This window comes from Pseudophryne corroboree, chromosome 1 (assembly GCF_028390025.1).
Source record: "Pseudophryne corroboree isolate aPseCor3 chromosome 1, aPseCor3.hap2, whole genome shotgun sequence".
Classification (NCBI taxonomy): Eukaryota; Metazoa; Chordata; class Amphibia; order Anura; family Myobatrachidae; genus Pseudophryne; species Pseudophryne corroboree.
The window spans coordinates 362510250-362535325 of record NC_086444.1 but is presented as its reverse complement, the minus strand read 5'-3'; the positions used below and the strand labels follow the sequence as shown (position 1 = coordinate 362535325).

At 48.1% G+C, this 25076-nt stretch overlaps 1 protein-coding gene across 4 annotated transcripts in view; it reads left to right on the top strand.

The window, feature by feature from the left end:
- The window catches only part of LOC135070944 (tRNA (32-2'-O)-methyltransferase regulator THADA-like), a 181482-nt gene that overhangs the window by 139731 nt on the left and 16675 nt on the right, over positions 1-25076 (top strand). For all 4 annotated transcript variants that reach the window (XM_063964801.1, XM_063964802.1, XM_063964800.1 and 1 more), the window contains 10 exons: positions 1218-1397; positions 2548-2693; positions 2772-2900; positions 11323-11427; positions 11498-11692; positions 11782-11932; positions 12021-12246; positions 12333-12560; positions 13419-13623; positions 13794-13991. In XM_063964801.1, the coding sequence (XP_063820871.1) occupies positions 1218-1397; positions 2548-2693; positions 2772-2900; positions 11323-11427; positions 11498-11692; positions 11782-11932; positions 12021-12246; positions 12333-12560; positions 13419-13623; positions 13794-13991 (1763 nt within the window). The remainder of the gene's footprint in view (positions 1-1217; positions 1398-2547; positions 2694-2771; positions 2901-11322; positions 11428-11497; positions 11693-11781; positions 11933-12020; positions 12247-12332; positions 12561-13418; positions 13624-13793; positions 13992-25076) is intronic.

The window sequence follows — 25076 nt, the reverse complement described above, 5'->3', positions numbered from 1 at the left end:
CCCAGGGGTGCCGCAGGTTGGTGGTCCAGGACCAAATCATTATTTATGGTCAAAAGGTGCATACACACGGAGCGATATAACTGAGCGATTTTGACTATATAGTCAAAATCGCTCAGAAAGTTAGTGCATATCTCTCCATGTGTACACAGCCAGCGATAGCGATCCCCGCCAGGTCGCTATCGCTGCTAAAAATAGACTGTGCAGGCAAGTCAATTTTGGCTACGTCGCTGGGAAAGAAAAAGCATCCCCTTGCTTAAATGAGTTAGCCAAAATCGGCCATAGCCAAAATCTCTGTTAAAGTTAGTCAAAATCTCCTACTGCCAGTTCAAGGCAAAACGCTCAGTCAAAATCTCTCATAGTCAAAATCTCTCCGTGTGTATGCACGTCTTAAGGTGATAGCCAAAACCACTGCTAGTGGCTGCCAGTCATAAAACATGGACAGTCAGAAGCACACTGTACACCACCATATAGAAACTGTACCTAAAGATGACAGGTAGGCACTATTTACTTCATTTAATATTTTTTTACAAATTTACTAATAAATTTTTTTTATCCTAGGGGTGCCATGAAAAAAAATGCTGATACTTTAAGGTGCCATGATTCAAGAAAGTTTGGGAACCACTGGGTTAAACAAATTTGTAAAAAATATTCTCAGCCTAATTGAGGGAATTAACACTTGTGTACTACACATCCCATTTTGGATGCAATACATCCAGCCACTTATCGGATACATTTCTGCGTTAATAATGCCGGTTATGTATTTAGAATATAGATTACAATCAGAATGGACAGCTCTCCCGGTAACAATACAAGGACTTCCGGGTTTATGACCTGGGAGTTCTTCTGCGCATGCACCTGATGATGCGCGCAACATGAAGCACACTGGGAGCGATTTGATTGGCTCTCCCTCATGGAACATTGCGAAAGGAAGCCAATAGACTTCTGTTAGGCAACGCCATCTATAGATGGCATTGCATACTGGGTCCAAGCTTGGTACATATCGCCTTTCTTGAGTTGTCTGCGTGAATGACAAAAATCAGAACCGTCAGCAATAATTTAGTAGTTTTTTTTTCCTTTCTGGTTTTTAGTTTTTCAGATAAAATATTTCTGCAAAAGAGATTTCATACCTATACATCCATGTCATCTATGTATGTTACTGTGATATACTGTATGTCTAATATTGTATTTTCTCCCTATTCTCATCGCCCTGTCTCTAGGTGTGCTTTCTGCTCTGCGGTTATGTCTGCTGGATGTCTCCTCTGTCTCACAATCCCTGTCACAGGCTGACCTTGCCCCTAGTTGGCACTGTCTCCTACAGAAACTGGTGCGCTTGTTGCAGGAGATAGCATCCTTCATTTTGAGCATGTTGCACAAAGCATGGCTGGAGGAACCTTCAGGTGAGACGTGTTGGTGTTATTATTTCCCAGTATACACTATTCATGACCTCTTTATGTGACTGTTAGTGTTCTATAAGATGCGTAAACGGATATTGCCAGTAGGTACCAGCATTTGCTTGTTGCAAAGCTGTCTAACTTGTTTATGGGATGGATGCAAGCTACCAAGAGTGTTTCTGGGTGTTGTCCCCAAGAAATAGTTTTGTCATTTACCACTCTCAATAGAAATTATAGAATACTAACATAATGTACATACTGCTGCCCGGATCATCTTCCTCACCAAACGCACTACATCCACCTCCCCTCTCTTACTAGCCTTTCACTGGCTTCCCTTCCCCTTCAGAATCCATTTCATGCTTCTCACACTCACTTACAAAGCCCTCACCCAGTCCTCTCCCAGTTACATCTCTGACCTTATCTCCCTTTACACTCCCATCCGTCCTCTTCGCTCTGCTAATGCACACCGCCTCTCCTGCCTTCTGATTACCTCCTGCCACTCCTACCTCCAAGATTTGCCACGTGCTGCTTCCTTGTTCTGGAATTCTCTACCTCTCTCCCTCAGACTCTCCACCTCTCTAAACTTCAAACGGGCTCTCAAGATACACTTCTTCACCAAACCCAGCCGTCTCCCATCCTAAGCCCTCTGTTCCACGCTCACTTTCAACCCCATCTGTGTCACCCCTGTCTGTGTGCCGCTTCCCTTTTAGAATGTAAGCTTTCACGAGCAGGGTCCTCTTTCCTCATGTGCTTTTATGTCTCTTACTTAACCTATCCTCTTTTCAATACTCCCTTTGATGGCACCAAATCCCTCGGGTTTCTGCCAACCTGATACTTATTTCAGTGCTGTTTACTGACGCAGCTATGTTTATATACACTGTACTTGTCTTATATTGTATCGAACTGTAAGTCACTGTCTTTGCTTATTTGTTAACTCTGTAATTGGGCGCTGCGGATCCCATGTGGCGCCATATAAATAAAGGATAATAATAATAATATGGCCATTCCCATTAAATCACTATGGACACAGTTACAGTATTTATAAATGAAAGTACTATACTAATTGTCGGCTACTATAGAGACATCACACACAAATTCTTAATTTTATCTACAGAAAAAAACACTTTGTTATATTAGTAATGTCCCTGTCTCCCAGATGTAGCTGCTCCATCCTTTGAAGACATGGGCAAAGCTGTTAGTGTGCTGATTGCACAGGGGAGAGGTTTGCTGGATGTACAGGAAGATATTCTGCTCTCAGAGGAACACAGCCTCATCATGACTTGTTGCTGGGTCTCCTTAAAGGTGAGAACCCTAAAAATGAATGTAAGCCCCCTGAGATGAGTTACTATAACCAGTCATGTCTGTGGATTTTCCTCTCAGGAAATTGGAATGTTTCTTGGGCCTCTAGTAGAGAAGCTGGTAGCTGGCTCTACACCTCTGCTTCCTGACTCAGTAGTAGAAGGGTCTGTGGCAACGTATCATGATATATTCCTGAGATGTCGTCACTGGGTAAGTTCCATACAGCCAGGTATATGTGTTTTGGGGGCTTTTCGTTCAGAGGTCATTTGGGGGCTTTTCGTTCAGAGGTCATTGAGTGGAAAGGTCACAGTTAGGTACAGAGACAATATAGGGCAATAAATAAATCACAAATTTGGCGCTGCTTTCTTATCGCCACTAACAGCCTACTATATGGTCCTGCTATCGCTGTTTCCACTTTTTTTGGGTTCAGGATGATGTCCCCACCTTCTCATGCACTTTTTCCAGGTGCTGCAAACCCCTAGTGGTGTCCTGCAAACTAAGAATAAAATTAAGGTTGTCAGTAGATTTTTCCAGCTGCCATTGAATCTCCTTTTGGGGATCCAGTGGTAAATGTAATACTTCCTGATACCAGAATACCTTGTCATGGGCCATCCAATGGAAGACACTGCTAGGAACAAACTACAAGCAGAATAAACATCTTATGAAGAGTGATATTTGTCCGTCTCATCCTTGAAAGAAGCAGAATCCTTTGCCAGAAGGATAGCTATTGCATGATAGCTAATGATAGCTGAATTAACCCTATGTTGTAGATTGCCTCGCAAGGATAAGTGATTCTCCACCTGCTAATTATTTTCATTGCTACGATTACGTGATGATCAGATTTGAACACATAAAAGTGGCACACACTGGTATGTCAGTCTCATTCACTTTAAAACAGAGCAGGATATGAAGAGAAGATTGGAAACTTGGGAATGAATAAAGGGGATAGTCCTACAGTATTTCTGGTTGGACTCTTGTTTCATGCTTTCTACCATTGCCATTTCCAGGTGGGTTTGGAAGCACCATAAAGATAATAGCAAATTAATTATTGGGGCCAGTTCCAAGGACTGTGTAGCGGGAGTGTGCCCAGAACACTAGTAGGTGGATAAGTAAGCACACCCGCACACACATACACCACATGTTATGCTGTTCATATATAACTGTGTGTTTCCCAAATAGTACTAAAGCGGCTTTCTCATGCTGCTATTAGCTACCATAACAGATACCATCAGCCGAGTACTAGAACTCTGATTCTCCAGCTCGGTTTAGTTAATACAAATATTGTGGATTACGGTTACTGGCAGCTGAGTGTCTTAGCACTTATACAGTGCCTAGTTCATGTTTCATGTCTCCACCTTCCACTGTCTCTTCCACTTGGGAATCAGTAGCACGTTTACATTTGTGTAGATAGACGCCCACTCACGACTTCTTTGATCCACTGACGTGTCCAAAGGCGCAGCATCACCTTAACTGCATGACCATTGGACATCTGAGTAATCCCTCTGGTTACTCAGGCTGTCCAGTCACACTGCCAGGGCCATTGAAGCTTCGGTATGCCCAGAAAACGAGACCAAGACACCCCCTTCACTGCCCCTAAAACGCCAGCAGCATGTCAGTCATGATGCAGCAGGCACTACAAGTGGCATCGTAACCCCAGATCTGCACATACATAGTGCCAATCCAGCATATGTGAAGATCTCAAAAACATTGGAGAGGTGCATTAATATCAAAGTAACGTAACTCTGAGTCATGCTCAATGTCTCAGTAGCCATCATCATCCCCTATTCTGTATCAAGTGTTTCCTTTATCTCATTTGGGCAGGTCCATATTTACCTTCTGTTTCATCCTTATATGTAGTTTACTTGAATCACGATCACCTAGATGTACAATGTGTTAACATTTTATAACTACAGGCAAATAATAACGAGACAGTATGATAAGCAGTGTTGATTTCCTTTCCACAGACACTGTAGGCCTGATGCTAGATAAATGTACACCTACAGTATAGTGTTCATTCTAGCATCCTGCACCTGTCCCAACCAATGCAGTTCCTCTTTCCTGCCTGGGGTGTCGCTCTCTGTTCTGGTCTTTCTAGCACATTCTGGTCTGTATCTCAGTGCTGAGACACATACCAGATTGTGCTAGAAGCACCAAAGCAGCGAACAACAGCCCAGGTAGGAAATAGGAACGGCACAGGTTGTTACAGTTACAGGGTGCTAGAATGAACACTACAACTATGTGTTCATCTAGTCTTCCACTGATGTAGTGGTTGGTCTGAAGTTTTGTATGCCACACCCTGTAGCTTTTTTTCAGTGACATTTATTTATTTTTCTCTTTCATCCACTAGGGGACACTGGAGCATTCTTAGACAGTAGGGGTGTGAAGCTTGCAACCGGAGGTGTGGCACAATCTAAAATTAGCATTCCTGCACAGCTGGCTCCTCCCCCTTCACATCCCTCCTCCCTCAGTTTTGAAAATTGTGCTGGAGGTACAGCACGTGGAGCATCATAGCTCCTGACTAAAACAATTCTGATAGCTGCGTCAACCTACTAAAAGGGGGACAAGGCTGATTACATCTGGGGAGACAAAGATCCCTGTTGAAGGGATCTGCATCTCTCCACAGGAGATCCTCTTCACAGAGCAGTGGACTGTTCCGTGTGAGTACTGGTCTGAACAGGGCCCTAGCATAGAACTGCATAGCTAGCATAAGATTCCCTTATAGATCCCTCAGTGTATGTTAGTTTTTAGACAGAACTGTAAAGACCGGTGAGTGAGGATCCGGGGCGCGCGAGCGCACGCACCACTTTATACTTCTCTTCTCCGGCGGGTATGTGTGTGTGGAGAGGCGCCGCTGTGGTATTGGATGACACGGTCCCGCGGCGGGCGCGCTGGCCAGAGCACGAGGGTAGCAGCGCGGCTGAGGGGTGGACTCGGTCGCGTGAGGAAGCCCTTCTCCCCGGCGGGGATTACAGAGCAGAGAGAATCTGCACTTTATACAAGAAGCGCAGGGCAGCCTCTTCTCCTCTCCGGCGGGTATGGCAATGTAGAGCGACGGCGCTGTGGGACAGGATGTGAACGGTCCCGCAGCGTGCGCGCAGGCCGGAGCATGCTGTCTGCAGCGCGGCTCAGAGGTATACTCGCGCAGCGCAAGGAAGCCCTTCTCCCCGGCGGGGATTACAGTGCAGAGAGAAGCCGCTGTGGGACTGGATGAGAACGGTCCCACAGCGCGCGTGCTGGCGGGGGACAGATGCCGCTATAAGATAGGGTCAGTGGCGGCCATGTTAACTATACATTCAGGCGCCAACCTGAGGGGCAGGATGCTTCCTTCCCCCCTCCTCTTCATGAAGGACAGGGGAGACGGTTTTGTCTTCCCCTGCTGTTCAGTTTTTATAATATAAACAGCGCCCTCTGCTGGTAGAATCTATAAATTAAGTTAGGTGAGGATCTCCTGCAGAGTACTTATATATATATATTATTTATATTTTCAATGGAATTCTCTTTTAAAGATCCCGGCGAAAATACACGGAAGAAGGCGGATACCAACTCTAACATCGTAGCTGATTTACAGTTAGGGGTGTGGGGATTTGTGAGTCGGCTGGTGTGTTTTTCTTTTTTTTAATTTTAAATTTTTTGGCCTGCTCCCTTGGTATAGGATGGGACAGGTAATTCCAGCCGGATCCGATACCTTCACTTCCGTCATTTCTCAGCCTTTCGCTTCCTAGTTTAAAGGGTGAAAGTCCTGCGCAATACCCTGGTAAGGGGTTTAATTAACATGTCTAAGGCAACCAAGACCTCCAAGACCTGTTATGTGTGTACGAAATGTAACAAGAAGAGCACGCGGGTTGGCAGCTCCGGGGTGTGCGACTCCTGCTTGGACAAGGACGCCCCACCTGGGAGCAGTGCTCCGACTCGGTCATGGGAAGACAACCTGGCAAATAGAATCTCCATGGAGATGGCAGAATCACGCAAGCAGCAATCAGATTGGGCTGCGGGATTCTCTAAGACGATGGAGGAATTTCTCATCAAGCTAACGCCGCTCGCACATACAGAAACGAATGTGCGCAAGGCAGTTAAAAGACATCTTCCTATCATATTGGAATCAGAGGAGGGAAAGGGTCTTCTCATTGATACAGAGGAAGGTGAGTTAATTGAATCTGCCCTAGACGCCGATTTTCTAGAAGAGGACTCGGAAATCTCGGGTATTGAGTCTTTAATAGAAGCGGTAAAGGAGATCCTGAACTTTAAGGCAGAAGACGTAAAAGAGCCAGAAGAATTTGATTTATTAGAATCCCAAAAGCCGCATTCAGCAGTGTTTCCCATTCCTAAATCCCTCCAATCTCAGATGGAGGAGGCTTGGAAACAGCCGGACAAACGATTTCATTTTCCAAAGAGGTTTCAAGTGACTTATCCCCTACCCAGGGTTGTAATGGATAAGTGGGAGAATCCGCCTGTAGTGGATGCTTCCCTAGGAAGGTTGTCGAAGAAGACAATCTTACCAATACCTAATGTAACGACTTTAAAGGATGCTTCAGATCGTAAGGTTCACACAGCTTTAAAGTCAATTTTCGTAGCAGCAGGCGCAGCACAGAGACCTGCGATCATATGTGCCTGGGTCAATAAGGCCATGGGCGCATGGTCTGGGCGTATTGTACAAGCTATTGAGGAGGAAAATAGCTTGGAAGAGATTACCCAACTGGCGGAACACGTTTGAGAATCTGCTTCATACTTGTGTCAAGCCTCAAAGGATATTTGCAGAATAGCATCGCGCATCTCCGCATCGGCCATATCGGCTAGACGGATTTTGTGGCTCAGAGAATGGCACGGAGACTCTGACACCAAGAAGGCGGTAGAATCTATCCCCTTTTGGGGTGAGATGCTTTTCGGTTCAGAGTTGGACAAGTGGATTTCGCAGGCTACAGCAGGGAAATCCGCCTTTCTGCCTACTCCTTATACGAGAACCGCGCCGCAGGTTAGGAGAGGTTATTCAGGACCGGCGTTTAATTCATTTAGATCGCAGTCCTTTCGAGCCCGAGGAAGAGGTTTTGGTACACAAGTGCGTGGAGGCAGAGGTAGAGGCCGCTCACAGGCAGCAACCAGAAAGCAGGATAAACCTGCTGACAAGACCGTGGCATGACGGTCTCCCGGCCCACCTGGGATCACCTTTAGTGGGCGCACGTCTGGAAGGTTTTCTGGACGTCTGGGCCAACACCTCGCCAGACCTTTGGATAAACGACATAATTTCCCAGGGGTACAAAATGGATTTTCAACTGAGACCTCACAGTCAGTTTTTTACAACGGGTTTGCCGCGGTGCCCTCAGAAGGCAAACACACTACTGCAAGCAATTCAAAAATTACTACGGTCAGAGGTCATTACTCCAGTTCCCGCCTCTCAGAGAGGAACGGGTTTCTATTCCAATCTTTTTGTTGTGCCAAAGCCAGACGGGACGGTCATGCCGATACTCAATTTAAAAGTTTTAAACCAGTTCCTAAAGGTCTACAAATTCAAGATGGAATCTATCCAGTCGGTCATTGCAGGTTTGGAACAGGGCGAGTTCATGGTGTCCATGGACATAAAGGATGCATACCTGCATATCCCAATTTGGTCTCCCCACCAAGCTTACCTAAGGTTTGCACTGGTGAAGGATCATTACCAATTCAGAGCTCTACCATTCGGTCTATTATCAGCTCCATGGATCTTCACGAAGATCATGGTTGCAGGATTGAGGCTATTAGGGGTCACGATAATACCTTATCTAGACGATCTTCTGATCAAGGCCTCCTCTCCAGAGAAGCTGATAAAGGATGCTCAGTTATCTCGATTTCCCGTTCAACATGGGTGGATTGTGAACTTCCAGAAGTCCAACCTCATTCCAACTCAAAGGCTTCAGTTCCTCGGTCTCATCCTGGACACGGTGCAACTGAGAATTTTCCTGCCGGAGTCCAAGATCCAGGACATACAGAAGTTAGTGGCTCAGGTACTAAGGTCACCGACTGTGTCTCTGCACCTCTGTGTGCAACTTCTCGGGAAAATGGTGGCGTCGTTCGAAGCACTCCAGTACGGCAGACTTCATTCCCGACCATTCCAGATGAACCTCATTGCTCAGGGAGTAGGCTCGCACTGGCTTCTTCATCGGAGAATCCGACTTCAACCGCAGGTGCGAGTCTCCTTGATTTGGTGGTCGTTACACAAAAATCTTGCAGCAGGAAAGAGATTCGGCATTTGGGATTGGAGGATCCTGACAACGGACGCCAGTCTCAGAGGTTGGGGTGCCGTATTAGAGGACCGTCAGTTTCAGGGAAGATGGACGTTACAGGAGAGCAGATTACCCATAAACATTCTCGAACTAAGAGCAGTTTACAATGCGCTTCTCCTAGCCAAAGACCTGGTCATGGGTCAATACGTAAGGATTCAGTCAGACAATGTCACAACGACGGCTTACATAACCCGTCAAGGAGGAACAAAGAGCAGGATGGCGTTAAAAGAAGCCACAAAGATTTTGTTGTGGGCAGAAAGGCGAAACGTCATCCTCTCGGCAGTGTTCATTCAGGTGTGGAGAACTGGGAAGCAGATTATCTCAGTCGCCAGGACATGCATCCGGGAGAGTGGTGCCTACATCCACGGATTTTCAACATGGTGGTGAGGAGATGGGGTCTACCTCAAGTCGACCTCATGGCGTCTCGCCAGAACCATCAGCTGCCCAGATATGTGTCCAGAACAAGGGATCCAGCAGCAGAAGGAGTGGACGCATTAACACTTCCTTTGTGTTACAAGAAGTTTACATCTTTCCACCTTTCCCTCTCATACCCAGGGTTCTGACGAGGTTGAAACGAGAATGAGTGTGGGCGATTCTGATTGCACCAGATTGGCCCCGCAGGAGTTGGTACTCAGACCTACGAGGATTATTAGTGGACGATCCTTGGCGGTTACCTCAGAGAGAGGACCTGCTATCTCAGGGACCGTTTCACCATCCGGACCTGAACAGGCTGCGTTTAACGGCGTGGCTGTTGAGACCCGGATCTTAAGAAGCAGAGGGATACCTAGAACGGCCATTCCTACGATGATTGCCGCTAGGAAGCCAGTCACAGCCAGGCACTACTACAGAATTTGGAAGAAGTACATGGATTGGTGTCAGGAACGGGGGTGGAATTCGACGACCTTCCACTTATCCAGGCTTTTACTTTTTCTTCAAGCCGGCCTAGAGTTAGGTCTGCGGCTGGGCTCTCTGAAGGTTCAGGTTTTGGCCCTTTCCATCCTTTTTCAACAGCGGTTGGCATCCTTGCCAGAGGTTCAAACCTTTTTACAGGGGGTTCTGAGGATACAGCCCCCTTTTCGGCCTCCCACTGCGCCATAGGATTTAAACTTGGTGTTGGAATTTTTGAAATCGCCACTCTTTGAGCCGTTAGCGAGAACTGACCTGAAATATCTTTCTTGGAAGGTAACGTTATTGCTAGCCTTGGCTTCCGCTAGGCGGGTTTCTGAGTTGGGAGCCTTAACGTGTAAGAGTCCTTTTTTGGTTTTTCATGAGGATTGGGCAGAACTCCGTACAAGAGCGGACTTCCTTCCTAAGGTTGTTTTGGGGTTTCATGTAAACCAACCAATTGTGGTCCCATCTTTCCAAGGTCTCGCAGATGGGGATGTGTCCTTGGATGTTGTCCGAGCTTTACGGGTATACGTACAAGTTACGTCGTCCTTTAGAAAGTCGGACCATTTGTTTATTCTTTAGGATGGGCCAAAGAAGGGATGGCTGGCTTCTAAGCAGTCTCTGTCTCGATGGATTGGACTTGCCATTCGGCAGGCTTATGTTTCCTGTGGCAGACAGGTTTCGGTTCAGACGGGTGCTCATACCACCCGATCGGTGGGTGCCTCCTGGGCGGCTGCCAGAGGTTTCTCCACTACTCAGCTTTGCAGAGCGGCGACGTGGTCTTCAGCCCACACGTTCGCGAAAGTTTGATACCTTTGCGTCCGAAGATTCTAAGTTTGGACGTTTCGTTTTGAAGGCCACCGACAGCACTCCCCCCCCTGGGGGTTAACTTTGGGACGTCCCCTACTGTCTAAGAATGCTCCAGTGTCCCCTAGTGGATGAAAGAGAAAAGAGGATTTTGGTACTTACCGATAAATCCATTTCTCTGAATCCTCTAGGGGACACTGGACGCCCACCTCGGTGCTGTCGGCCTGCTGTGTTCGTAGTTCTTGTTCATACAGTTCGCACAAACAGCATTGGTTTTTCGGTTAAGAGTTCTTGGCCGCTGTTTGATATGTGGTACGGTTCGGTTCCTCGCCATGTGCTATAGTGTCATGTCCTATTCTCTCAGTCAAATTTTTCAAACTGAGGGAGGAGGGATGTGAAGGGGGAGGAGCCGGCTGTGCAGACAATGCTAATTTTAGATTGTGCCACACCTCCGGTTGCAGGCTTCACACCCCTACTGTCTAAGAATGCTCCAGTGTCCCCTAGAGGATTCAGAGAAATGGATTTATCGGTAAGTACCAAAATCCTCTTTTCTCACATCCAGCGTTAATGCTGCTGGAACATGTAAAATTCAGCAGTAACTTGATGGGATATTTATAGTTTTGCAAGTGGGTAAAATGTAAGTTGATATTAGACATGAATGTTATTATATGTGTATCCTCCAGGGGGCAGTCGATGGCTGCATTACAGGATTTACCAGGCTCTGTGCTGCATTGCTCCAACATAAAGACCCAAAGTTGAGAGATCTTCCGAGGGAAATGATGGAGCAGGTATGGTATGCACCATATATAGTATAACGCATTTCCTGTGTCAGTCTTTGACATACTGTCTGTTTTACAGGCTCTGGTACGTGTACGGTCACAAAGCTCTCTCTCTGTAACTCGCAGAGCTGCAGGCTTTCCTGTACTCCTGCAGTGCATCTTATCTGCGGAGGGACCACAGCATCCTCTTCTTGAAGCCTATGTGCCATCTTTACTAACATTAGCTAAAGAGCTGCTCCCCCCTAACTGGGACCAGACACGAGACCTGCCACAGGTAAAAAAAAAAAAAGGCAAAGAAAATATGCCATAGAGCAGGCTATGTGATAAGCGCCAGTCACCATTCTCAAACATCATTTTTTTCAGGTATCTGCAGTTCATGCTCTACAAACTATGCTACGATCAGCGAGCCTTCGCCCCACACTCCTTAGTCATGCAGTATCTTTGGTGTCACTTTCACTCAGCAATCTGCGCTCTCCCTGCTGGGCCATGCGCAATGCAGCTTTGCAGCTTTTCAGTAAGTTGTACTGTGCATGACAAACATAAGCAGTGTATGTGAATCACTGACCAGGAGAATATGTATGTCTCTTTTCCCTTTTATCCAGCTGCTCTTTCTGTTGGTATGTTGGAACTTTCTCGCAGCGACGTCGATAGTTCGGTGCAGAGCACACTGCACATTGGAACTCTGCTGCGGAGATATCCAGGCCTGCGGGACTTACTCCTGGAGGAACTGCACAGGCCTAGACAAGAGAAAGAGTTGCTGCATCCCAGTCTGCATCCTGTTCTCACACTGCTTGCTAAACTGCAGCCTGGGGGAGACAGTGAGGCCAGGTACCAGATACATAGTGTACATGAAGTGTTTTATGTTACCATTATTCTGTGTAGTTTGGATCTTTATCATGCACTGTTTACGCCAGATGTTTAATGGAGCCTCTGTTGGACCTGAGAGAAAACCCGATCTATGCAGTGCGTGCCATGGCTGCTCGTGCCCTTGTGCCCATTGTCCAGGTGATGGATTATCACATGCTACTTCTTAAGATGGCAAAGGGCCTTCCCCATGCAAATGAAGCAGTGTCCCACAATGGACTACATGGCCGACTACTGCAGATTTATGCTCTACTGTCACTAACTGCGAAGGAAAACTGGTGAGAATACAGGGACAGAGTGGGAACAATATTGGGGTATTTGCTTTCCACCTAGAAAGCTAGGAACCTGTTCAAACATGTATCTCATTTTTCTTAACTTCTTCTGCAAATAATTATCTCCTTTTTGAAATCTCTCTTGAAGGATAACAGGTAAGTAAACAATTTATTTTACAGGATACTCACCTTCTCTTGCGCAGGATATCTGTTATTGGTCGCAATCGTTTGTGTGTTTATATGTATGTATAGGGGCCAACTTCAAGGTTTCTGTAGTACCCCACCTATATGACTGAAAGATGCCATGCACTGATATGGAAAGAGGCAGCAAAAATATGGGGGATAGCGTGTGTATCTATGAGAGGGTGTGCAGGGCGTAGGAGGGTATGCCGGCGGCCGGGCTCCCGGCGACCAGCATACTGGCGCTGGAATCCCGACTGCCGGCATACTGACAGCTGGGCAAGCGCAAATGAGCCCCTTGCAAGCTCGCCACGCTGTCTATTCTCCCTCCAGAGGGGTTGTGGACCCCCAAGAGGGAGAAAAAGTGTCGGTATGCCGGGTGTCGGGATTCCGGCGCCGGTATACTGTGCGCCGGGATCCCGACAGCCGGCATACTGAAGACCACCCGGTGTGCAGGGCAGGATTCATTCCCACATGCAATTTTAATAATTTTATTTGTTTTGTTTCAAATCTGTATAGCTTAATTATAGCTTCATACACTAACCATTTTTTATGATTAATATTGATTCATCATTGCCCTTTATTCATACTGATGCCCATTTTCCTACTACTGTATTACCAATTTACATTTGTATTCCTTTTCCTTACTTTATTCATCATCTGTGCATTTCTTGTTTGTTCCAGTATTCCAGAAGGTGTCATCCAGGAGCTGACACAGGTGCTGCTACCATTACTCTGGCTGCTGTCACCAGTGCAGAGGTGCCCACTAGTGCGAAATGTCTTCCTTGATGTTCTCGCTGTGTTGTTGCCACGTTGCGGAGAGGACTTTGCCAGACAAGTTCAGGAGGCCGTCTGCAAGGAGCTGAGTAAAAAGGAGCCACTTACACAGGTGAGAGCATCTAATGAGCTACAACTATAACTGGATAGAAGCTGTTACTTTAATGGTGGGAAATATTATTTTCTTAGCTGTATTTCTCACGTAAAACTAAATGCACAAAACTGTGATCCATCCAGTTCTCAGTGTTGGTCAGTGATCCATGAGTCATATTCCTCATACAGGTGGGAGCTGACGTTTTCTATGATGCATGTGTCCGCTATGTCTGCAATGAAGCCACCAGGTCCTCTGGCCAGTCTAGTTACAGTTATTTATGCCAGCTAATGGAGACGGCAGATACAGCTGTACTGAGATGGCTGAGAGAGCGGCAGATGGGCGATGTTCCTGCTGCACTGGGTCATTTAATGAGGAATGTATTACAGGTATGACAAAGATAAAGGGTGTTATGTATACCTAACCATCGTGTCATGTATTTATGCTAGGGTCATTATAGAGCAGGTGTGTCTTAGGCTGGCCATATATTAGGACGACCAGCATCCAATCCGATTCCTCATACGATTTCCCTTCAATCCCCCGTGGAACCCATCGCACATGATTTGGCTTTTTCTCTAGGATGCTAGGGTCCACATTAGTACCATGGGGTATAGACGGGTCCACCAGGATCCATTGGCACCCTAAGAGTTTGAGAGTGTACACTGGCTCCTCCCTCTATGCCCCTTCTACCAGACTCAGTTTAGAAAATGTGCCTGGAGGAGCCGGTCACAGCTAGGGGAGCTCTACAGAGCTTCTTTAGAAAAAGTATGTTTTAGAGTTTATTATTTTACAGGGAGGCTGCTGGCAACCGCCTCCCTGCATCATGGGATTAAGGGGGGGGGGGGGGAGTAGTGTCCACCCTGCCGGGTCTGAGCCACTATCTCTGCTGACCGGACACTGAGCTCCTGAGGGGATAGAACGTTCCCCGCCACAGGGGATCGCTCACCCCGGCAGCATGCCGCCACCCCCTTACAGAGCCAGAAGATTGGTGGCGAGTGAGACACCAACCACCCTAGCAAGCGGGGGGCCGGTGTGAAGATGGTGGCAACAGGGTATGGAGTGCAGTACTAACTGCGCTCCAGGGTTCAGCGGTACATTGTGCGGCGCTGTGAGGGGCGCCCTGAGCCAGCGCCTACACCCTACACTGACCTTCCAGCCTGTCAGGGTCCCAGGATCGCTGCGAGCATAATTCCTCAGGCCAGTATAATCTTATGAAGAGCAGGAAGACAGCGCCACAGAGCTTCTCCTCAGAGCGGACCCAGCAGCATTCAGCGTAATTTTCATGCCTGCACAACGCTGTCAGTGAAGAGCAAGTCCCTCCAGAACAACTCCAGCTATCTCTCACGGTACCAAGGGGTTGTAGAAGGTTGGGGGGGAGGCTGTGTAAAGACTGTGTAACCTATTAAGGTGCACAGTCAGCGCTGGTTGGGGTTCTCCCTTTACCTAAAAAGCGCTGTGTGTGGGTTGGCTCCAATCTCTGTGTCTCTCTTGCCATTCTTGGGGGTGAAACTCTGTCTGTCCTCCCCTGTGTGTGTGTGGAGTGTCTGTGGTCTCCATTAAGCTATGTCCAGGGACTCTGTGTCATATGCTACAGAGGATATGTCCTCTCAGGATGATCTCATTCCATGTAATCAGGATTGCACTGTTTTAGCACAGATACCAGCAAGGGAGCCTGAGTGGTTATCCGCTATCAAATCTCTGATTTCTCAGATTTCTACTAGGGTTGCACAGAATGAGTCTGCAACTCAGGCTTTACAGAACTCTATGGCAGTCTGGCCCAGTTCTTTTACCTCAGGGCCCCCCACTGTATATTCCCAAAAACGTGCTCTTGCACAGATTATGCAAGACGACACGGATACCGATTCTGACACTGCGGACGGTGATGGGGAGGTGTTGAGGGGGGCAGCATCTCTTGCAAAAGGGGTGCAGTTGATGATAGAGGCCATTAGGGATGTGTTGAATATTACTGATGCAACACCTGAGCAGGTTGAGGAGGCTTACTTCACTGACAATAAGAAAGCCTTGCTAACCTTCCCTGCGTCAAAAGAATTAAATGCTATTTTTGAAAAAGTTTGGGAAAACCCTGAGAAAAAATTCCAGATTCCTAAAAGGGTCCAGGTGGCGTTTCCTTTCCCTGTGGAGGATAGGGGAAAAAAAGGGGAAAACCCGCCCATTGTTGACGCGTCGGTATCCAGACTCTCAAAAAAGGTGGTTTTACCTGTTCCAGGATCCACCGCCTTGAAAGAGCCGGCTGATCGTTAAATTGATAATACGCTCAAATCCATGTACACGGCTTCAGGGGCTATACTACGTCCCACTATTGCCAGTGCTTGGATTGCCAAAGCTATAGTAAAGTGGTCAGGTACGTTACTTGAAGATTTGGATACGATGGATAAATCTGATGTTGAATTGATTTTGCGTAACATTCAGGATTCGGCAGGATTTCTGGTAGAATCCATGAAAGACCTGGGTTCCATGGCTGCAGGAATTTCTTCCATGTCTGTCTCAGCTCGTCGAGGACTGTGGCTGCGACAGTGGACTGCCGACGTGGAATCCAGGAGAAGTGTGGAGACCCTACCCTACACACGTCAGGCTCTCTTTGGGGAAGCGTTGGATGCGTGGATCTCCACGGCTACAGCGGGTAAGTCACCCTTTCTTCCCTCAGCTGCACCAGCTACGAAGAAACCCTTTAATTCAACTGCATCACATCGGGCTGCCAAGCCCCGAAAGGCCACATCGTCCAACACCTTCTTTAGGGGAGGTCGGCCCAAATCCAAGAAACCTGTTGCTGAAGGTTCCCAGGAACAGAAATCTGCTTCAGGTATGCCAAAGTCCTCCGCATGACGGTGGACTACACGCCCTGGAGATGGGACCGGTGGGAGCGAGACTCAGGGTTTTTTGTCACGTCTGGGTGTCGTCCGGCCTGGATCCCTGGGTACAAGATATTGTGTCCCAGGGGTACAGGCTGTAATTTCAAGATCTCCCTCTTCACCGATTCTTCAAATCAGGCTTGCCAGCTTTGTTGGCAGACAGGACTGTCCTGCAGGCAGATGTCCAAAAGTTGGTGGAGGCACAGGTTATTGTACCGGTCCATCCTCATATGCAAAACAAAGGTTACCATTGGGACCTTTTCGTGGTACCGAAACCGGATGGTTCGGTCAGGCCCATTCTGAACCTAAAATCGCTAAATCCCTTTCTGAAGGAGTTCAAGTTCAAAATGGAGTCTCTAAGGGCGGTGATATCAGGTCTGGAAGAGGGGGAATTCCTAGTATCCCTGAATACAAGGATGCGTACCTCCACATTCCGATTTGGCCACCGCATCAAGCTTATCTCCGATTCGCACTGTTGGACTGTCGCTATCAGTTCCAGGCCCTGCCATTTGGCCTCTCCACAGCATCGAGAGTATTCACCAAGGTGATGGCGGAAATGATGGTTCTCCTCCGCAGACAGGGGGTGAACATAATTCCATATCTGGACGATCTGCTGATAAAGGCATCGTCCAAGGAGAAGCTGTTACAGTCCATTCTTCTCAAGACCCACCTGCTCAGGGAACAGGGTTATTTGGAACGAACCAGGTGGTTGTCCTTTCTGGGAATGATCCTCGACACGGAAGTGCAGAGGGTGTTTCTTCCAGAGGAAAAAGCGCTGGTGATACAAACAATGGTCCGGGATGTTCTGAAGCCAGCCCAGGTGTTGGTTCATCAGTGCATTCGCCTTCTGGGAAAGATGGTGGCCTCTTACGAGGCTCTGCAGTACGGGAGGTTTCACGCTCGGTCCTTCCAACTGGATCTCCTGGACAAGTGGTCGGGATCCCATCTACACATGCACCAGAGAATACGTCTGTCACCAAAGGCCAGGATTTCACTCCTCTGGTGGCTGCAATTACCTTATCTTCTGGAGGGACGCAGGTTCGGGATTCAGGACTGGGGTCCTTCTAACCACGGATGCAAGTCTCCGGGGCTGGGGCGCAGTCACTCAGGGGGAAACAGTCTTCTCCAAGCGGCCCATCTTCTGAGAAATCGGGCCATTCAAGTGCAGTCGGATAATGTAACGACAGTGGCTTACATAAACTGACAGGGCGGAACTTAGAGCAGAGCTGCAATGTCAGAGGTGACAAGAATCATCCTCTGGGCAGAAAAACACGCGTTGGCGCTGTCAGCAATCTTCATTCCGGGAGTAGACAACTGGGAAGCGGACTTCCTCAGCAGACACGATCTCCATCCAGGGGAGTGTGGTCTCCATCCGGAGGTGTTCAAGGAGGTAACAGAACTTTGGGGCGTACCGCAAATCGACATGATGGCCTCTCGTCTCAACAAGAAGCTTCGGCGGTATTGTTCCAGGTCGAGGGACCTGCAAGCAGTGGCAGTGGACGCCCTAGTGACTCCGTGGGTGTTCCAGTCGGTGGACGTGTTTCCTCCACTTCCACTCATTCCAAGAGTTCTCAAACTCATAAGGAGAACAAGAGTTCAGGCAATCTTCATTGCTTCGGACTGGCCAAGAAGGGCTTGGTACGCGGATCTTCTGGATCTACTGCTAGAAGACTCGAGGCCTCTTCCTCTTCAGGAGGACCTGCTGCAGCAGGGGCCGTTCGCCTATAAGACTTACCACGGCTACGTTTGATGGCATGGAGGTTGAACGCCAGATACTAGCTCGGAAGGGCATTCCGAATAAGGCTATTCCTACCCTGATACAGGCTAGGAAAGGAGTAACGTCTAAATATTACCATCGTATTTGGAAAAAATATGTATCTTGGTCTGAGTCCAAGAAGTTTCCCGCGGTGGAGTTTCAACTGGGACGTTTTCTCCTCTTCCTGCAAATAGGTGTGGATATGGGCCTGAGGTTAGGATCCATAAAGGTCCAAATTTCAGCCCTATCCATTTTCTTCCAGAAACAGTTGGCTGCCCTCCCTGAGGTTCAGACTTTTTTGAAGGGAGTTCTGCACATCCAATCTCCCTTTGTACCGCCTACGGCGCCTTGGGATCTTAACATGGTGTTGCAGTTCCTCCAGTCGGACTGGTTTGAGCCTCTACAGGAGGTTGAGGTCAAGTTTCTCACGTGGAAGGCTGTCACTTTGTTGGCCTTAGCTTCTGCTAGACGTGTGTCGGAGTTGGGGGCGTTGTCATGTAAAAGCCCATACTTGATCTTCCATGAAGACAGAACTGAGCTTTGGACACGTCAGTAGTTTCTTCCGAAGGTTGTATCAGCATTTCATATCAACCAACCTATTGTGGTGCCAGTTGCGACTGACTCCTCAATTTCATCAAAGTCCTTAGATGTTGAAAGGGCTCTAGAAATCTATTTGAGGAGGACTGCTCATCACAGAAAATGGGACTCTCTGTTTGTCCTGTATGATCCCAAGAAACTTGGGTGTCCTGCTTCTAAGCAGACAATCTCTCGCTGGATCGGGTTCACTATCCAGCATGCGTATTCTATGGCAGGCTTGCCGTGTCCTACGCCTGTTAAGGCCCACTCTACTCATAAGGTGGGTTCTTCCTGGGCGGCTGCCCAGGGTGTCTCGGCCTTACAACTCTGCCGAGCAGCTACTTGGTCGGGGTCGAACACGTTCGCAAATTTCTACAAGTTCGATACTTTGGCCTCTGAGTACCTTAAGTTTGGTCAATTGGTTCTGCAGGAGCCTCTGCGCTCTCCCTCCCATTCTGGGAGCTTTGGTACATCTCCATGGTACTAATGTGGACCCCAGCATCCTCTAGGACGTAAGAGAAAATAGGATTTTAATTACCTACCGGTAAATGCTTTTCTCGTAGTCCGTAGGGGATGCTGGGCGCCCGCCCAGCGCTTTGTGATCCTGCAGTGGTTATTTAGTTCAGTACTGCTTTGTCTAGGTTAAGTACTGTTTTGTTACTTGGTAAGTAATCTTGTTCAGTCGTTACTGATGTTTCAAGCTAGTTAGCTTGGTTTGCCTTGTGTGTGAGCTGGTGTGAATCTCGCCACTATCTGTGTAAAATCCTTCTCTCGAAGATGTCCGTCTCCTTGGGCACAGTTTCTAGACTGAGTCTGGTAGGAGGGGCATAGAGGAAGGAGCCAGCCCACACTCTCAAACTCTTAGGGTGCCAATGGCTCCTGGTGGACCCGTCTATACCCCATGGTACTAATGTGGATCCCAGCATCCTCTACGGACTACGAGAAAAGGATTTACCGGTAGGTAATTAAAATCCTATTTCTCTAACGTCCTAGTGGATGCTGGGGACTCCGTCAGGACCATGGGGAATAGCGGCTCCGCAGGAGACAGGGCACAAAAGCAAGCTTTTAGGATCACATGGTGTGTACTGGCTCCTCCCCCTATGACCCTCCTCCAAGCCTCAGTTAGGTTTTTGTGCCCGGCCGAGAAGGGTGCAATCTAGGTGGCTCTCTTAAAGAGTTGCTTAGAAAAAGTTTTTAGGTTCTTTATTTTCAGTGAGTCCTGCTGGCAACAGGCTCACTGCATCGAGGGACTTAGGGGAGAGATTTTCAACTCACCTGCGTGCAGGATGGATTGGATTCTTAGGCTACTGGACATAGCTCCAGAGGGAGTCGGAACACAGGGCTCGCCCTGGGGTTCGTCCCGGAGCCGCGCCGCCGACCCCCCTTGCAGATGCTGAAGATGAAGAGGTCCGGAACCAGGCGGCAGAAGACTCTCAGTCTTCATCAGGTAGCGCACAGCACTGCAGCTGTGCGCCATTGTTGTCAGCACACTTCACACAGCGGTCACGGAGGGTGCAGGGCGCTGGGGGGGGGCGCCCTGGGCAGCAATGTATAATACCTGTATGGCGAAAAATACATCACATATAGCCCTTGAGGCTAGATGGATGTATTTAACCCCTGCCAGATATCTAAAACTCCGGAGAAGAAGCCCGCCGAAAAGGGGGCGGGGCCTATTCTCCTCAGCACACAGCGCCATTTTCCCTCACAGAAAGGCTGGTGGGAAGGCTCCCATGATCTCCCCTGCACTGCACTACAGAAACAGGGTTAAAACAGAGAGGGGGGGCACTGATTTGGCGATATGTATATATATTAAAATGCTATAAAAGGAACACTTATATAAAGGTTGTCCCTGGATAATTATAGCGTTTTGGTGTGTGCTGGCAAACTCTCCCTCTGTCTCCCCAAAGGGCTAGTGGGTCCTGTCCTCTATCAGAGCATTCCCTATGTGTGTGCTGTATGTCGGTACGTGTGTGTCGACATGTATGAGGAAAATATTGGTGAGGAGGCGGAGCAAATTGCCTGTAATGGTGATGTCACTCTCTAGGGAGTCGACACCGGAATGGATGGCTTATTTATGGAAATTACGTGACAATGTCAACACGCTGCAAGCCGGTTGACGACATGAGAGGGCCGGCGAACAAATTAGTATCTGTCCAGGCGTCTCAAACACCGTCAGGGGCTGTAAAATGCCCATTTACCTCAGTCGGTCGACACAGACCCAGACACGGACACTGATTTCAGTGTCGACGGTGAAGAAACAAACGTATTTTCTTTTAGGGCCACACGTTAAGGGCAATGAAGGAGGTGTTACATATTTCTGATACTCCAAGTACCACAAAAAAGGGTATTATGTGTGAGGTGAAAAAACTACCTGTAGTTTTTCCTGAATCAGATAAATTAAATGAAGTGTGTGATGATGCGTGGGTTTCCCCCGATAGAAAATTATTGGCGGTATACCCTTTCCCGCCAGAAGTTAAGGCGCGGTGGGAAACACCCCTCAGGGTGGATAAGGCGCTCACACGCTTATCAGAACAAGTGGCGGTACCATCTACGGATAGGGCCGTACTTAAGGAGCCAGCTGATAGGAGGCTGAAAAATATCCTAAAAAGTATACACACACATGCTGGTGTTATACTGCGACCAGCGATCGCCTCAGCCTGGATGTGCAGAGCTGAGGTGGCTTGGTCGGATTCCCTGACTAAAAATATTGATACCTTTGACAGGGACAGTATTTTATTGACTATAGAGCATTTAAAGGATGCATTTCTATATATGCGAGATGCGCAGAGGGATATTTGCACTCTGGCATCAAGAGTAAATGCGATGTCCATATCTGCAAGAAGATGTTTATGGACACGACAGTGGTCAGGTGATGCAGATTCCAAACGGCACAAAGATGTATTGCCGTATAAAGGGGAGGAGTTATTTAGGGTCGGTCCATGGGACCTGGTGGCCAGGGCAACTGCTGGAAAATCCACCGTTTTTTACCCTAAGTCACATCTCTGCAGAAAAAGACACCGTCTTTTCAGCCTCAGTCCTTTCGTCCCTATAAGAGTCATATCTGCCCAGGGATAGAGGAAAGGGAAGAAGACTGCAGCAGGCAGCCCATTCCCAGGAACAGAAGCCCTCCACCGCTTCTACCAAGTTCTCAGCATGACGCTGGGACCGTACAGGACCCCTGGATCCTACAAGTAGTATCCAAGGGGTACAGATTGGAATGTCGAGAGGTTTCCCCCCTCGCAGGTTCCTGTAGTCTGCTGTACCAATGTCTCCCTCCGACAGGGAGGCAGTATTGAAAATAATTCACAAGCTGTATTCCCAGCAGGTGATAATAAAATTACCCCTCCGACAACAAGGAAAGGGGTATTACTCCACACTATATGGTGGTACTGAAGGCTAGGTGAGACCTATTCTAAATCTGAAAAATTTGAACACTTGCAAGGGTTCAAATCCAGATGGAGTCACTCAGAGCAGTGATAGCAAAGAACAAGGGGACTATATGGTGTCCCGGGACATCAGGGATGCTTACCTCCATGTCCCAAAATTTGCCTTTTCTCACCAAGGGTACCTCAGGTTCGTGGTACAGAACTGTCACTATCAGTTTCAAGACGATGCCGTTGGATTGTCCAAGGCACCCCGGGTCCTTACCAAGGTAATGACCGAAAGGAGGATTCGTCTTCAAAGAAAATGGACGACCTCCTGATAAGAACAAGGTCCAGAGAACAGTTGGAGGTCGGAGTAGCACTATCTCAAGTAGTTCTACGACAGCACGGGTGGATTCTAAATATTCCAAAACCGCAGTTGTTCCGACGACACGTCTGCTGGTCCTAGGGATGATTCTGGACACAGTCCAGGAAAAGGTGTTTCTCCCAGAGGAGAAAGCCAGGGAGTTATCCGAGCTAATCGGGATCCTCCTAAAACCAGGAAAAGTGTCAGTGCATCATTGCACAAGAGTCCTGGTAAAAATGGTGGCTTATTACGAAGCGCTTCCATTCGGCAGATTTCACGCAAGAACTCTTCAGTGGGATCTGCTGGACAAATGGTCCGGATCGCATCTTCAGATGCATCAGCGGATAACCCTATATCCAAGGACAAGGGTGTCTCTCCTGTGGTGATTACAGAGTGCTCATCTTCTAGAGGGCCGCAGATTCGGCATTCAGGATTGGATGCTGGTGACCACGGAGGCCAGCCTGAGAGGCTGGGGAGCAGTCACACAAGGAGTGTGATCAAGTCTGGAGAATTCTCTCCACATAAATATACTGGAGCTAAGAGCAAAATTATAATGCTCTAAGCTTAGCAAGACCTCTGCTTCAAGGTCAGCCGGTATTGATCCAGTGGGATAACATCACGGCAGTCGCCCACGTAAACAGAAAGGGCGGCACAAGAAGCAGGAGGGCAGTGGCAAAACTGCAAGGATTTTTCGCTAGGCGGAAAATCATGTGATAGCACTGTCAGCAGTGTTCATTCCGGGAGTGGACGACTGGGAAGCAGACTTCCTCAGCAGGCACGACCTCCACCCGGGAGAGTGGGAACTTCATCGGGAAGTTTTCCGCATGATTGTGAACCGTTGGGAAAGACCAAAGGTGGACATGATGGCGTCCCGCCCGAACAAAAAATGGGACAGGTATTGCGCCAGGTCACGAGACCTTCAGGCGATAGCTGTGGACGTCCTGGTAACACCGTGGGTGTAACAGTCGGTGTATGTGTTCCCTCCTCTGCTTCTCATAACCAAGGTATTGAGAATTATAAGACATAGAGGAGTAAGAACTATACTCGTGGCTCCGGATTGGCCAAGAGGGACTTGGTAACCGGAACTTCAAGAGATGCTCACAGAGGACTAATGGCCTCGGGAGCTAAGAAGGGATTTGCTTTCAGCAAGTACCATGTCTGTTCCAAGAGGAACCGTGGCATCGGCCTTTAAGAAAGGACCTGCTCCAGCAGGGACCTTGTCTGTTCCAAGACTTACCGCGACTGCGTTTGACGGCATGGCGGTTTGAACGCCGGATCCTAAGGGAAAAGGCATTCCGGAAGAGGTCATACCTACCCTGGTCAAAGCCAGGAAGGAGGTGACCGCACAACGTTATCACCACATGTGGTAAAAATATGTTGCGTGGGTGAGGCCAGGAAGGCCCCACGAAAAAATTTCAACTAGGTCGATTTCTGCACTTCCTGCAAACAGGAGTGTCTATGAGCCTCAAATTGGGGTCCATTAAGGTTCAAGTTTCGGCCCTATAGATTTTCTTCCAGAAAGAATTGGCTTCAGTTCCTGAAGTCCAGACGTTTGTCAAGGGAGTATTGCATATACAGCCCTTGTGTGCCTCCAGTGGCACCGTGGGATCTCAACGTAGTGTTGGGATTCCTCAAATCATATTGGTTTGAACCACTCAAATCTGTGGATTTGAAATATCTCACATGGAAAGTGACCATGCTGTTGGCCCTGGCCTCGGCCAGGCGATTGTCAAAATTGGCGGCTTTGTCTTACAAAAGCCCATATTTGATTTTCCATTCGGACAGGGCAGAACTGCGGACTCGTCCCCAGTTTCTTCCTAAGGTGGTGTCAGCGTTTCACCTGAAACAACCTATTGTGGTGCCTGCGGCTACTAGGGACTTGGAGGACTCCAAGTTGCTAGACGTTGTCAGGGCCCTGAAAATATATATATATATATATATATATATATATATATATAATTCCAGGACGGCTGGAGTCAGAAAGTCTGACTTGCTGTTTATATGGTAGGCACCCAAAAAGCTGGGTGCTCCTGCTTCTAAGCAGACTATTGCTCGTTGGATTTGTAGTACAATTCAGCTTGCACATTCTGTGGCAGGCCTGCCACAGCCAAAATCTGTAAATGCCCATTCCACAAGGAAGGTGGGCTCATCTTGGGCGGCTGCCCGAGGGGTCTCGGCTTTACAACTTTGCCGAGCAGCTACTTGGTCAGGGGCAAACACGTTTGCAAAATTCTACAAATTTGATACCCTGGCTGAGGAGGGCCTGGAGTTCTCTCATTCGGTGCTGCAGAGTCATCCGCACTCTCCCGCCCGTTTGGGAGCTTTGGTATAATCCCCATGGTCCTGACGGAGTCCCCAGCATCCACTAGGACGTTAGAGAAAATAAGATTTTACTTACCGATAAATCTATTTCTCATAGTCCGTAGTGGATGCTGGGCGCCCATCCCAAGTGCGGATTGTCTGCATTACTTGTACATAGTTATTGTTACAAAAATCGGGTTATTATTGTTGTGAGCCATCTTTTTTAGAGGCTACTTCATTGT